Below are 15,754 nucleotides of genomic sequence, written 5' to 3'. Positions count from 1 at the left end.
AAAAGTACCTTAATTTGTTTATGCAAAAGCCTATTAAAATGTTCCCAGGGGGGCCTGTTCTGTTTATTCTCTGGCATATAACCCATCTTTGAAGTGGTGCATTCGTTTTTGGGAAGTCGTTCCCAAGCTGAAAAATCAGACTGAAAACAAAGCTATTCACAGAGTTCATGCCACATACAACGCTGTGCACATGACGCTTTGATTCCAATAACGTTCTTATAAAACTCCCTTATTGTTTGAGGTCTATAGTCGGAGTGGCAGCTTTTGTGTTTTGATGAGCCTTCCATCCTGAAACAACCATCGCCCCGCCGCCCCCCCCCCCCCAATTAAACCAGAATTAGGAGCACATTTCTATCTGCCGAGGCTTAAACTCAACCGCCTGCCTCAGAAGCAAAGGCCCTCAGTGGTTGTGCTCATTTCGTCTCTGTGTAGAGACTCCAGAGAAAACAGAATTAATTCCCTTCTGTTTCCCTGGAAGAGGAAGGTTTTTTTTGTTGCTTTGATCTGAGCATGTTGTGCATTTTTTATTGGCTGTTGAATATAGAAAGCCAGAGCCTCATCTGGTGTGTCTGCTGCATTCTCATATTGTAAATCACACAATGCCTCCCAATCTAAAGTGAAACGCCCAGGCCCCAAATGCCATCTCAAAATCAATTCGTCACTGCAGTTGATTGAAAGATTTCCAGGGTATAAGAAAACTAGCCAGGGTTTGATTCATATGCCACAGACTGCTAGAAACATATCCATGCACGTAATGCCACCAATCCAGGGTGGAGACATCCACTCATGCTATTTTAGATCCCTCTTCCTGTCGTGGTGGGGTCTGCTGCAGCGGATGGAGCAGCTGGCTGGGTTATTGCTTCTATAATCTGATCCATAATGCAAAAGCAGCTCTTTCCCAAACATTTTAGAGTAACTCGAGTTGTTCACATGTCTCTGTGAGGTAATTTTCCTATAACTTTGTGCCAATTGGTGTCATAGTATTTGGTAAAAGTCTTCATTAAATCAAGGCAACTGCATTTAGTTAAATCTCTCCCCTACGGAGAATTATAGGAAAATTACAGTTAGCTGATTCAAGATCGTCCTCAGGAAGTAAATACAGTGTTTTAGAACATGAATGCAAACTACAGTAACGGAGTGGTATAATTAAACATCAAGTAGTCCAAGTGATAGAAGTCATAGATCAATTGTCTCTCGGTTCTGGTCAGATCCTTTAAATACTGTCTCACCACCTGAGCGCTTGTTCTTTCATCGGAAGAGTGTCTGTCCTTGAAGTTGGGGAATTTCAGCTCTTTGGGGGCACCAATCAGCTGTAGAAAGTAATTGGCATCTTCTTCCAAAGTTTCAAATTTCCCGACAAAATCGTAGTTGATCAGACACGGGTAGCAGAGCTTGCTGACCTTCTCCCAGTGAATGTCCATTCCTACCGGACGGTGAGAATCCAGTAAATAGTGAACGAACTCCTTGAATTTGACTCCAGAGCCATTATTTAAGGCTTTTTCACAGGCATTTGGCCGGTATTTCTTTATAATCGCTTTCCCAAATACCGGATGGTAATAACTATTGGGGTGTTCAAATTTGTCCCTGAAGGCTGACACTAACCTCTCCATGGGGTCACGAACAAACACCGCCTTGGTGTAGGTATTCAAACGAGTGTATATCCCTTTTAGGTCAAAGCTGTCCAGCTTTTTCAAATGCTTCCCGTAGTGGACGGCATCATGGGAGATGTTGTGTGCCGAGGGAGCCAATCCATTTAGTACCATCAGAATTCTTTTCCAGTTGGAGCAGCCAGCCTTTGGTACTTCACAATACAGGACTTTGTGTTTATCTTCTACATAGATCCTGGATACCATGTGAAAGAGATGTGACTGAGGACGGCTCACTCCACCATATTTCTTGCAGAACTCCTGCAGGAAAGACCTGCGTTTTTCTTGGGTTGCATCCGCCTCCCTCCATTTGTTGTCCTTGACTAAGCTTTTGTTTAGAGGGCGAGTGTCCAGTGGCCAACTCATTCCTCTGAACGTCTTGGAAAGGGTCTTAGTTCCTTGATGTTTTTCCATCAACTTAAGGGTTGGTGACTCTGTGGTCTTGCCCGAAGGTTGACCTTCTCCTTGTGAGGGACTTGTCTCCCTTAAGACCCTACTAAACCTCTCAGGGTTAAGTAGAGGATTTTCCTTGGAACCCTCAGGCATGTGGAACTTGGGGTTCTGTTAAAATAGAGAAGAAACATTGAAAGCACATTCACAAATGTGGGTATAGTGATAAGAAAGTTGACATATTTATTTTAAAATACTTTCAGGGAGAGAACCTCATATAAGCTAGTAGAACAATTTAGCAAAGCATGCCAAAGGTACATATTGTAGTAAGCTTCTTCACAGAAAACATAACAATAAAAAATGGTATCCAAAATGATTCATTTTGAATAAAAAATTCATATTATATATATAGGCTATGTATATGTTATTATTCATTTGGCACTAATGTGCTACCTTACACTAATAGATTTTCTCATGCTCAATTATCTGAAAATTATTGGGATAGAAACATAGTTATTGACTTGAATCTATGTCCACAGTAAGTTCATTATTGTTTTTGTGCTATCCTTGCATCTATGGCTATCAATTATATAACTTAACAAAATGCCCCCAAAAAGGTATCCACAAGATGGAAAGCAAAGGGCCCTGAATATTTATCTTAGCTTTGCCTGTGACACAATACAATGTAGTTCAATCATTCTGTAGGTCCATGGCTCTTGAGAGCCCGTGGAATGTGCTATTTTCCAGCATTGATTTAGTTAGTCCCCCTGAATGTCGATACAAAATGTAGTTGTATTTGGTTGAAAATGTTTGTTGTTGTTTTGGGGCTTTTTGTAATAATAGTTTAAAGTCAGAAAGTAAAACTTAAAATTGTAGCAAGGCTAATTATAAAGTTGTGATAACCACTTCAGTTTTCCAAGGACTTACACAGAGTATTTCCCCCACAGCTCAGAAAAGGCTTTATTTTTATAAATTCATGTATCACAATAATTTAAGAACTATAGTCATACTAGAATACAGTTTCATTCATGTATGAGACCTTCCCTCTTCCCCAAGTGAAAAATGACTAGGGAATCCAGAAAAGGTGACTTGATGTCTTCCTCTGTACAACTGTATCAAAAATAGGATTAGAGCCAAAACCGGTTTGGCTCAGTGGCTAGAGCATCGGTCTGTGGACTGAGAGGTCCCAGGTTCGATTCTGGTCAAGGGCATGTACCTGGGTTGCGGGCACATCCCCAGTAGGAGATGTGCAGGAGGCAGCTGATCAATGTTTCTCTCTCATTGATGTTTCTAACTCTATCTCTCTCCCTTCCTCTCTGTAAAAAATCAATAAAATATATTAAAAAAATAGGATTAGAATTTAGTTCTCTGGTCAGTAGGATGAATCAGCCCATCTGCCATCTATCTGCCCTTCATCTGACTGCATCCTACGCCTTTTACAGTGATTGGATAGAGACAGACATGGGAGGAGGGATTTACAAGGCGGTATCCTCCAATAGGGATGGAAAGGATAAGGACTTTGGCTTCTACTCTTGTAGACTAGGCTGCGTTTGGAGAGCAGAGACATAACATGATCTCACTTAGATTTGAAAAGAGTGCTTGAGGAGGAGACGAGAAGACTGGAGGGGAGGCACACATATGGCATTGTCAGCATGTTATTGGGAAAAAAAGTAATGAGTTAACGATGTGCTGTGGCAATAATGCATGGGCTCATCAGCCTAAAGGTGTGTGTGTGTGTGTGTGTGTGTGTGTGTGTGTAGAGGAAAATTTCCCAGGGGAGATGTATGTATATAGGGAGATAGAGATATAATATTTCCCATTGTATCCCCAAGTGTCCAGAATGGTCTATAACCTATAGCAATTGCTCTAGACCAGGGGTGGGCAAACTTTTTGACTCGAGGGCCACAATGGGTTCTTAAACTGGACCGGAGGGCCGGAACAAAAGCATGGATGGAGTGTTTGTGTGAACTAATATAAATTCAAAGTAAACATCATTACATAAAAGGGTACGGTCTTTTTTTTCAATAGTTTTATTCATTTTAAATGGGCCGGATCCGGCCCGCGGGCCATAGTTTGCCCACGGCTGCTCTAGACTATCTGTTCAATGAACAAATGAAAGAATGAATGGACTTAGATGTTCAAAGATAGTTAGATGTTTTCTAGCATATTGAGCCAAAGAGCTGAGGAATGAAGCATGGGGGGGGTGGGAGCCACCTCCAGGCACCATGGTCCTTCCATTAGCTGAGCTTCATGTGAGGAACCCCTGATCCCCACACACCAGCCTGGGGAACCCCATAACACAGCTGCCAGAATGTTTAACTAAAACCATTCGTCTGCTGTCTGCCCAGAGGCTGCCGGGATGACATCAAGACTCCGAATCCCTCTTTACTCTGACCAATGGCTCGTGGTCCATCACGTGTTCACAGATAATAGAAAGTGTGACTTGAGGTTTGGGAGATCAGGGGGCTATTGGTAGAAGGCTTGGGCAGGACTCAGCCCAGGCCTGCAATGAAAACGCCACTACATTTCTGCTATTGCTCCAGCTACCAGAACTAGAAAGAATAGCTGCTATTATTATTGTTTTAATAGTAATTATAATTATCCACCGTAATTTATGTGCCCTGATGACTCTAACAAAAACAAAAAATCAACCATCCACTGTGCGCTCTGGGCCTTCTGCTTTGGGTCATCACACTCCTCTTCCATCCGCAGGACCTGCGGCCGTCTGCTTCCCCCGAGGTGCGCTCTCCAGGTGAAAGCTGGCTGGCCCCCCCGCCCGGCTCTGCCTCCCTGGCACTTTCTCAGTGGACGGAACCTCGCTTACCCGAACCCCCTGTTCCTCAGGCCAGCAGACAGGAGGCTCTTTCCTGCTACTCAACCGCTGCCTCCAGCACGGCTCCTCCGGCTCCTGTGAGGCACACACCTCCCGCCGGCCACCCCTGACCCTCCTTACACTGGCATCTGCCTTTGTCCTGGACGCTTCCACCTCACGCTCTGAAGACTTTGGCTCCTCGCTCAGACTTTGCGCCTTCACCCCACTTTCATCAGCGGGTGCAGTGACTCTGAGCCCCAAGAAACCCTGGTTCCTTGACCACCTCACCTTTCACAGCAGCGCTCTCTGCTTCACAGGGACCGCGCCACGGCCAGAGCCTGCGCCACCCCCACCATCTCCTGACCGTCGCCGTCTAACCGTCCGCTCACTGTTACCTCCAGCTCCGCAGTTCTGTGCCCACGTCCCATGACGGTATCCCAGCTCGCAGCAGCCAGCAGGCCTGGCTCTTGCCCCTTTGGTCTCAGAAAGTCCCCTGGATAAGGAAGTGTTTCCAGCTCACCTTGACTACATTCTGTTCCCTCTGAGATTTGCTCCCACAGAACTCTGATCTGCCCCCACGGCACTTATGAAATGTGAAATAATTTCATTTACTTCCATGCTGCCTTTCCCCACTCCCTCCCACCTCTCTGCACTAGAATACGACGACAGAGGCCTTATCATTCTTGCGCTCTGCTGGCTCTCTGGTCCCTAGCACAGTGCCTGGCACATAGAAGATGACCAATAAACAGCTGGCAAAGGAGTAAATGTGATCATGATGTAACAATGGGCTTCCACACATTGTTGTATGACCTTGTCAAAGACCAACAGTGCTAATCAAAAGGCCAAGATTAACTCAGAGAAATAATTGACCAATTCTTGTTAAGGTGCCGAAAATCTATGTTCAAACAAATCCTTGGCAGAAGGGAAAGCAGATAACAGGCCCGGGTGGAGGTGGGAAAGTGGGCGTGGTAGCTAGAACCTCACCTGCGGCCAAACCAGACTGGGTCAGTTGCTCTGTGCTGCCCTGGAACCCTGGAGGCTCGCCTCAGGCCAGGCTCCCAGGCCTCGCTGTGGGCACCCCGACCAGGATCTCAGGGCCAGGGCACCCGGCTCTAATTTAGACAAGCTCCCCAGTTGTTCCCCAGGCAGTAATGGTACTTGGGGACCACTGAGCTAGAGTAGAGCAAAGGAAAAGAAAAAACAAACAAAAGCTCATCTCGTGACATCCAGGCGAGAGAGGTGTCAGGGATGGTGGCCGTGACTGCTCAGGCAGCAGACTCAGGCTCGGTGAGCCGCGGCAGGGTGTCCCATCATTAAATACCCATCCCATCTGTCCGTCCCCTGCGCCCTGTCCCGCAGGCCACTCTCTAACGCCTGCTTGGGCTAGTCAGAGGACTGCAGGAGAGAAAGGTTCATTGCGCCTAAGTCAGACTTCCATCTCCTGTTGGCTTATTTAGTAGGAGTCAGTTTCCTCCGCTCTGAGCAAACCAAGATGTGGGCAAAGTGACAACACCCATGAGGCTTCCTACTGGATGCCCATTAGACCTTCTCCCATCAGCGCTCACCAGGTAACAGCCATTATCAGGCTGTGGTGACACTTCTCCCCACCCACCTGCCTTCCAATCACAGCAGAGGTTCTCCGTGATTGAGGAGTCTGGATGAATAGAATCAAGGTTAATGGGATTTTAAATTTGAGGCTTATACCATTGAGTTTCCACCCTCACCATCATAGTAATATCAGTAAGCACAGTAATCATAAAAAATCCCCTCAAAAAATTAAAAATGGAACTTCCATTTGGCCCACTGATCCTACTTCTAGGAATACATCCTAAGAAACCCCAAACACCAATCAGAAAGGATATATGCACCCCTATGTTCACAGCAGTGCAATTTACAATAGCTAAGGCTTGGAAACAGCCTAAGTGCCCTTCAGCAGATGAGTGGATAAAAAAGCTGTGGTACATCTACACAACGGAATACTACGCAGCTATAGAAAAGGAGGATTCCTTATCCTTTGAGACAGCATGGCGAGACTTGGAGAATATTATGTTAAGTGAAATAAGCCAGTCAGAGAAAAACAAGTATCACATGATCTCACTCATATGTGGAATCTAATGAACAAAATAAACGGATGAACGGAGTGGATCCAGAGATAGGGAAGCAGGGAACAGATTGACTCATCTCAGAAGGAAGGCGGGGAGGGGGGCAGGAAGGATTAACGAAGAACCTGTATGCATATACACCTACACCATGGACACAGATGACAGTGTGGTAAAGGCCTGGGGGCGGCGGGGGGTGGGGTGGAGGGAGTCAGTGGGATGGAGAAGAAGGGGACATCTGTAATATTTTCAACAATAAAGATAAGTTAAAAAATAAACATAAATACATTTGAGGTTTATGCCAATGAGTTTCCATCATCACCGTCAGAGTAATATCAGTAAGAACAGCAATCATAAAAAGAGTAAATTCTTACATCTCCATTTTCCTCCAGGGCACTTCATGCTGATCGTCCCTAAAGCTTAACTATATATAAAGCAAACTTACCCTATTTCTCCCCAAAGGGGCTCCCTCTGTGCTCTGTTCTATTTCTGAAAAGGTTCTGTTACATTCAGGCTGCCCTCACGAAAGCTGTGAGATGCTTCAACAATAAGAAAGTAAATTGCTTCATTTGCATCTCATCATGCTTTTTTTTTTTAAAAAAAAAAATCCTTTTTATTTATTTCTTAATTGGATATTCTTTAGTATCCTCCCATTAGCCTCCCTGAGAATGAACACCAAATTAGTCTCCTAAAGCATTTTATTCTTCATCCCTGAAAATTTGGAACTGGCTCGACTATATATAAACTCAAGTCCCGATTCCATCGCTGGCACCTGCAGCCTGTGCCCACGGGGGCTCCTGCCACTGTGTGTTCTGCTCCTGTCCTGACATGTCCTCTACTTGCTTCCATCTGGCTCTCAGCACCCCCCCTCCCCCCGGCCCATGGATTCCTCCTGCCTTGGGACTTCCCAAGTCTCCCGGGCTGATCTACAAGCCTGCTTCTTCGTGAAAGCCACCCACATCTCCAGGAGGAGTCCCTCGCTTGGAAACAACCGTAGCGCGAAGTCTGCACCGCTGCAAGGAAAGCGACAGCTTCCCCGCTCACTTTGCCATTTACTGTTCTCACTGGAGAGACCTCCAGCCACAGGAAAACCACACTATGGCAGGCGCGACCGCTCCCCACCAACACCTTCAAAGAGTAGGTACCGTGGCAGCGTTAGTTGGGAGATATGCGCCCGCAGATAAAAACCCAGGAGTCAAAGAAGCCCAGTGGGAAACATGCGGCGTGGGCATCAGCTTGGCAGTAAATCTGGGCGCCTTGCTGTTCTCAGTTCCCAGGGCCTCTCGTCAGTGTCCTCCCCTGTGCAACCTCCGCTGGTCAACAGTGGACTGGCTGGCTCTCCGCTCGCCCTCACAGCCACGGAGCACCCGCGACAAGCAGGCGCTGTGCGAGGCGCCCAGGGCGGCGTGGCGGATGCGGCAGACGTGGGCTTTGCCCCCACGGAGCGGCTATTCCTGGAGGGAAAGTCTATTTGGCAAATAACCACGCATTATACACCGTCTCAGCCCGTGGCAGAGGCGCCAGCAGCATGGGGGGGCGGCTGGGGGGCAGAGGTGGGAAGGCAGGTGTAAGGACGAGTCGGAGCCAGTTTGAGAGCTGGTCCTCCGTTCAGCACTTTTGTTTCCCTCCAGTTAGTGGTGACGGTCAGCGGCGGAGGGGACGCTGTCTCTCCGATTGATGTGAAGTGAAGTCAAGGTCAGCGCGCAGGCTCACAGACCTGTGCCATCCCCGCCGGCATCTAGAACCGTATCTACGTAAACACATGCTGGGAATTTAACTGGAGAGCAGCATCGTCCCTGTGCTGTCCCTCATCCAGGCAACCACGCCCCGCGTGGCCCTATGCTGCCGACAGGGGGCGTTCCTCTAAGACGTTATCTGCTGCTGCGGCTGACGGGGACTCTGTGACCCACGGACCTATGATCCGTCCACTCCTTCCACAGGGGTTGGGCCGCGGCGACATGCTTTTTTCTGCGTTGTACACACAAGTGAAGCAGATGAAATGGATGCTCCCTGGAGGAAGCCACATTTCGTTGCGTTGATAAAAGCAAGCAGTTCATGAAAAACATGGTAATTGTCAGAGGACAGGGTGCACAGGCATTTGGGGAACAGAGAAAAGGTGATCTAACTTTTCAGAAGAGATCGTTTTGGGGGCAAACCTCACAGAAGAAGCGACGCTGGGGATGCGTCGGGAGGATGGCTGGGAGGGGACAGGTGGCCCGGTCAGGGGTGAGAAGGCTGTGCACGCTGCCATCGAGAGAACACTCGGGGGCCAGAGTCAGACGAGAGGGAGACACAGGCGAGGTCGGGAGGCCCTCCGGGAGGCCTTGTGTCCATATGAAGAGACCAGGTTTTGCCAGGAAGGGGACGTGGCAGCAGGCCCTGCTCCTATGAGCAGGGAAGGGTGGTCACGCATTCAGTTAGGAGTGGGCAGCTCATCCAGGGCAGCGGGAACCCGATCGAGGACTGGCCTCGCCCAGGCGTGTGGACGATGACTGGCTCAATCCATTAGTCCACCCGCTCCGGGCTCTAGACTGGAAAATGTGGCGAGGTTTGGCCAGTTATGGGTAAAGAGGGGAAAATAAGAGCAGCCCTGATGAGAAGCAGAGCCAAGAGCTTGGCTGAGACCAGACCGTGGCGGGCTGAGGGCGTCCACACCGAGAGAGCCCAGTGCCAGGCAGCAGCGCACACCTGCAGGCCTGGTCCTTCCCGCCCACCGCCTCCTGGTCCTTCTTCCCGCCCACCTGCAGGCCTGGTCCTTCCCTGCCCACCGCCTCCTGGTCCTTCCCTGTCCACCGCCTCCTGGTCCTTCCCTGTCCACCGCCTCCTGGTCCTTCCCGCCCACCGCCTCCTGGTCCTTCCCGCCCACCGCCTCCTGGTCCTTCCCCGCCCCCTGCCTCCTGGTCCTTCCCGCCCACCTGCAGGCCTGGTCCTTCCCGCCCACCGCCTCCTGGTCCTTCCCGCCCACCTGCAGGCCTGGTCCTTCCCTGCCCACCGCCTCCTGGTCCTTCCCTGTCCACCGCCTCCTGGTCCTTCCCTGTCCACCGCCTCCTGGTCCTTCCCGCCCACCTGCAGGCCTGGTCCTTCCCTGCCCACCGCCTCCTGGTCCTTCCCTGTCCACCGCCTCCTGGTCCTTCCCTGTCCACCGCCTCCTGGTCCTTCCCGCCCACCGCCTCCTGGTCCTTCCCCGCCCACCGCCTCCTGGTCCTTCTCGCCCACCTGCAGGCCTGGTCCTTCCCCGCCCACCGCCTCCTGGTCCTTCCCGCCCACCGCCTCCTGGTCCTTCCCTGTCCACTGCCTCCTGGTCCTTCCCGCCCACCGCCTCCTGGTCCTTCCCGCCCACCGCCTCCTGGTCCTTCCCTGTCCACCGCCTCCTGGTCCTTCCCGCCCACCGCCTCCTGGTCCTTCCCTGTCCACCGCCTCCTGGTCCTTCCCGCCCACCACCTCCTGGTCCTTCCTGCCCACCTGCAGGCCTGGTCCTTCCCGCCCACCTGCAGGCCTGGTCCTTCCCCACCACTGCCTCCTGGTCCTTCCCGCCCACTGCCTCCTGGTCCTTCCCGCCCACTGCCTCCTGGTCCTTTCCCGCCCACCGCCTCCTGGTCCTTCCCTGTCCACCGCCTCCTGGTCCTTCCCTGTCCACCGCCTCCTGGTCCCGAGCTACTGGAGCCCTGGATCCGCAATGCCAACTGTGAGAGCAGCGATGACTCTGGTGGGGACATTCCATTGGTCGTATGTGGTTAAGCATCTGCCAGCCCCAGATCGGATTTGCCTGTGTCAGCGCCTTCGAGTGACACACACGCCCCTCTGGCATTCATCGCCTGCGTATCTGACAGCTCAGCTTTCCCAGGCTGCCCGGCCCAGCCTGCTCAGTCTAGGGCAGGCCTCTCACCCTGGTGCCGCCCCGGGCTCCCTGGGTGCTGCGCTAGGAAGGGGGGATCCCGAGGCCACACAGAGGGGTTTCCTTTGGGGATTTCAGTCTGAGGGAGAACGTAAAGGGAGAATGCGAGACAGAAACTCACAGCAAAACACAGACGGGGGGTTGGGGGGAGGGGTAGAGTGGGTGACTACCTGAGGGGCCAGAGCGAACTGACTGATGATCAATGGCTGTTTGCATGGTCCTATCTCTTCATGCATTACGATAAAATCTGTCATTTTTTTAAAAAAAGAATGTCATCTCATCAATCTAAATTATGACGCCTTTTGGGGTTCCCACAGGGGTTGTTTCTCTTGAGGAGGATTGTACTTGACTCAAGATGCCACTGACATTTCCAGGCTAAGATGCCACGGACATTTCCAGGCTAAGATGCCACGGACATTTCCAGGCTAAGATGCCACGGACATTTCCAGGCTAAGATGCCACGGACATTTCCAGGCTAAGATGCCACGGACATTTCCAGGCTAAGATGCCACTGAAACGGCTACTAAGAAGCATCTACGGCCACGACCACGGACCCTCCTGTGGGTCCCCTTCCTTTGCAAGGCCAGGTCTGAGCGGCGCTGGTCTAGACCCCTTAGCCTGACAGTGTCTGCGGGACCCCAGTCCCCAGAGATGATATGGAATGAGTGTCTACAGGACCTGGGAGGATCGCAGAGGTCGTCTGCCACCTGCAGCCCAGCCTTGGTAAGTGCACCTGAGCAACTGGTGGAAGGGAGGGGGAGCTCAGGGGGTGCCACCCGGCCTGCTCTTTCCTTTCTAGAGCCCAAGTCCCAGGAAGCAGCCGCTGCCGGGGAACTGCTCCTTCCCCACCCACACTCCAAAGCTACTGAGGCCGGGGACAGCAATGCCAACTGGGAGAGCGGCAGCGACACCGGCCGGGCTGGTGCTGACATCTCACTATGTCCGACTCTCTCATACCAAGACCCTTATGGACAGGATTCTACCTAATCTATTTATAGAGCCAGGATTCTACCTAATCTATTTATAGAGCCAAATATCATCAAGCAGGCAAGCGTCATTCCCTGAAGCTCCTTTCCACACTGCAGTTATGCCAGCCGCTCCTGGGAAGAAGTGGACACTCTCGGTGCATCAAATAACATCACATATGATTCTAATAACTCCATCCACTCCCCACTGAGGGGGACTGCCCAGCAGGAGGAAGGAAGATTCGGGTTCAACACCGGGGTTTTCTCAGGGTCTCCCTCAGCTGCGGCCACCAGCAGTGAGCCTCCAGCCAACACTGTAACAACCTGGACCTGAATGCATCTGAGCGCCCCTCACCTGTGACAACCACAGAGACACCTGCATGTCCAGCCCAGGTCTCAGACCAACGGGACAACCCTCCGGCCTCCCCCGTGACTCGTGACCCGTCTGTTGAGACTCCCAGGCCCAGGGCATGCTCCCGGAGCCAGGCGGGATGCATGCATACCAGTTGGCAAGGACGGTGAGTTTGCCTGTCTTGACCCCTGCCGGGCTCCAGTTCTGTTTAAAGTTCAGCTTCTGGACACAGGCCACAGGCCGCGGGTAACTGGGGAGCGTGGGTTTTGGATGAGCGTGGATGGTGCTGCACAAACAAGTTAATCCTCTCCTAGCTGTGTCAGGTGGTGATGATCGTGTTTCCATGAAACTTGCTGTGTGTCTTACAACTGGCAACAGCGACAGCTGGGATGAAAATCCAGGCTCTTCGGGCTCCAAAACCGTGTGTTTCTCACATGCAACACATGTCTGCTTCTCAGGGCCCTCAGTGCTGGCACATCTGTAACTAGAAGTGTTTCCTTCTGATGAGCTCCACGTGACTACTGAGCCACCCTAAGGTGCCCGATGTGCCCGAGTCAGCTCGAGTTGGGGTGGGCAGTGGGCACACCCAGCCTTCGGTTACTTCTCTTCCCCAGTTTGAGTTCTGTAATGTGGGTGCCAAGAACTGGTGCTTGCTCTCCTGAACAAGCCCAACACTTCAGCCCGGCCTAGGAGGTGCTGGGCTCTTCTCTCAGAAAACCACGATGTGAGCGAACGCCTCCTGGGCTCTGGTTCTCTCATTACGTGCATAAAGCACATGGAGATGGTGGTCATGTGCTCAGCTCCTATGCAACCTGGCAACAGCTCCTAGCGCCATGGCATCCTGGTTTCTCTTCTGCCTCTGCACGCCCCTCAGAAACACATGTAGACAGATGTGGAGGCCATGGAGCGGTGATGTCTTGACTTCAGCCACGCTGGCCTTTTCAAGAAAACTTCTTTTTTACGTGGGCATTTCAGTGTCTGAAAATCTGGAAAAACATAGCAATATGTGGGCCCTTGGGAGTTGTGTGCCTGGGATGAATGGAGGAAAGCGAAGGTATCTTTCAACCTCATTAAAACCCAGTGGCTAGAAAACCTGGTCCCATGGCTTTTCACCCCCGAGACTCTAGCTCTAGATGCCATCTTCCTGGGGATTCATACCCTGAGGAGGAACTTCTATTTCCTGTCATGAGTAAGCAGACACCTGGGTGCTGAGTCGCCGCAGCATCTTCTAACTTTCAAGACTCATCAGCAGGATTGCCTCTCTGGGGCCTCGTACAGAACTCAATCTTAGCAAAGTCTGGTTTCCGTGTTCTAGGTAGCGACTTATCAGATGGGTGGCCAGAAAGACGGAAGCAAAATTCTGTGTCCTGCATTTTGGTTAGTTTCTAGGGGCTATCTTACCCTTCAGGCGGTCGTCTCCAAGGTGACTGGTATCATTCTGCACCACTAACCTCATCTCCTCCCTTCACCAATCACTTTTCTGTTCACTGTCTTCTTCAAGGTATCTCCAGCCCATGGCCAGACCAGCGTGGTTTCCGAATGAGAAGAACAACATTGGCAGACCACAGGGGCTCAGACTAATTTGCAGAAGAACCCTCGTGTGCCACGGGAGGCTGTGAGACACACATTCCACATTCAGCCCAACAACTGGTGAAATGGGAGGGAGGTGACTCTGAAGACCAGACTTAGCTTTTTACCACTGTCCAATTGAGCTGCCAGGCGACCTCACATCAGCGTTTTTCTACATAATCAATGTCACTCACTGGAACAGAATACCTCCCTAAACCACTTGGAGATAGTTGACTCAACCTCCCACCTGTAACATAGAGATAATGGTGCCTACCTAATGGAGTCGTGAAAAATAAACGCAAGAAATACACAATGCCTAACATGTAGTGTATCCTCACTAAGTGAGGCTTTTAATCACGACTTTCATATTCCTGCCAAGAGTACCACCTTTCTGTAGTCAGCCCAGGCATCTTGCGTTAATCCTTGTCTTGGATTGTTCATTCATTTTCCATATACAGACACCAGACTCTTCCATCTTTCATCTATCCACACAAACTGGCCATTCCTGCCGTGAATAAATATATCACTAGACACTCCTTTTCATGCCCAGCCTATTGGCACAGCCCGCCAGCAGAATTAATGAAGCAATGCGTTCCTTTGAGAAGTAATTGCTGAACATCTCATGGTGCACTGTTGAATGGCGCTGGGGCTAGAGGGGCACACCACTCTGATAAGAGTCCTGTTCTCATGGTCCTTACGTTCTTGTGGATGAAGGGAGATCAGGACCAAGTGAACAAATGAATGAACAAGAAAGGTTTTGATGGTGAAAAGTCTGATGCAAACACTACCACTGAGGGACGCGATAGAGCGGGGGTCCAGGGAAGGCCCATCTGTGGAGATGAGATCTGAACGACAAGAAGGAAGCCAAGCATTGCAGGCAGGACAGTGAGTGCCACGGCCCCTGCCCGGGAACGAGCCTGGTCCGAGGGAAGGACAGAGGGAGGGCCAGTGTGATTGTCGCATGAGTGAGAAGGGCCCAGCGATACAAGAGGAATTCAGAGAGAAGGGAAGGCCCATCTCTCGTAGGAACACCAGATCGTGGGGATCCTGGGAGGGACTTTGGGTTTTATCGGAGACGCAATGTAAGCCACTGAGGTTTCCTACAGGGGCAACATGCGGGGATTGACATTTTGTAAAGCTCACCCGGATGGCCAAGCAGAGAGTGCACTGGGAGCTGATAAGAGTCAGCGTAGGAGTTGGAGTAGTCTAGGGCAGGACTGGTGGCTGGTACCAGTGGAAATAGTACAAAAAGCAACATACAGGATATGGCTTTAAGAAAAGTCCACGCTAACTTTCCTGAGGTCATTTCCCAACTCCCAGTTTTCGGTGCTACCACATTCTATGTCTTGCAGAATTAAATCTGAGTAACCGATGTCTGAAGTCCTCGGTGACCCTCACATGGCCATCTTCATGGCCTGCTGACTTCTCCAAACCGTGTTGTTACTAAACACGTCATAACAGTCTGTCAGTCTGCACAGTTTAAGGTACGCTAGCCTACTTTTCCAGGACAGAAACCCCTCCGAACAGGCTCTGGGCTGGCTTTGCCTTCCACACCCTCCCTCCCACTCCGCACAGCTCTAAGCACAGTGCATGTGCGGAAATGGCTTATGGATGGATTGGAAACATACATCACTGGCATTCGTCGCTCTGGTATTTCTCGCGGATGGAGAAGGGTGCGGATCTGTCAATATTCATGGCACCAGTGAACCAATGCGCGACGCATTCATCATCTCCGAAACAGCCAGATGAGGCTCTTGTCATCTTTCCATTTTGCCAAGATCATTTCACTTGCTTTGGTGTTTATGAGGCCATAAGTGGCTCCCATCTGCTGATGAACATATTTTTAAGAGTCATTTAGTCTGGAGAATGGAATACTTGAGGGGAAGTTAAATTGTAACTTTTATATTAAGTGTCATCTTAGTAACAGAACCAAAATGGGAAGCATGTGTTCAATTCTGGTCTTTCATTTTCAAAGCTGTAGGTCAGGCAGAGAATTAATTTCATTTGTTTACAAAGTCGATTATGC

The 15,754-nt window shown here is 50.5% G+C and overlaps 1 protein-coding gene across 1 annotated transcript in view; it reads right to left on the bottom strand.

The window, feature by feature from the left end:
• Nucleotides 1–502: 502 nt before the first annotated feature.
• The window catches only part of CHST9 (carbohydrate sulfotransferase 9), a 134,353-nt gene continuing 119,101 nt past the window's right edge, over nucleotides 503–15,754 (bottom strand). Inside the window, exon 5 of the mRNA XM_081096679.1 lies at nucleotides 503–2,207. Within this exon, the coding sequence (XP_080952805.1) occupies nucleotides 1,125–2,207 (1,083 nt within the window). The 3' untranslated portion in view covers nucleotides 503–1,124. The remainder of the gene's footprint in view (nucleotides 2,208–15,754) is intronic.

This window comes from Myotis nattereri, assembly GCF_964212035.1.
Source record: "Myotis nattereri genome assembly, chromosome: 8".
In the NCBI taxonomy this organism is placed as follows: Eukaryota; Metazoa; Chordata; class Mammalia; order Chiroptera; family Vespertilionidae; genus Myotis; species Myotis nattereri.
Note: the sequence above shows the minus strand (reverse complement) of the source record. Positions and strands in the feature narration are given on the sequence as shown.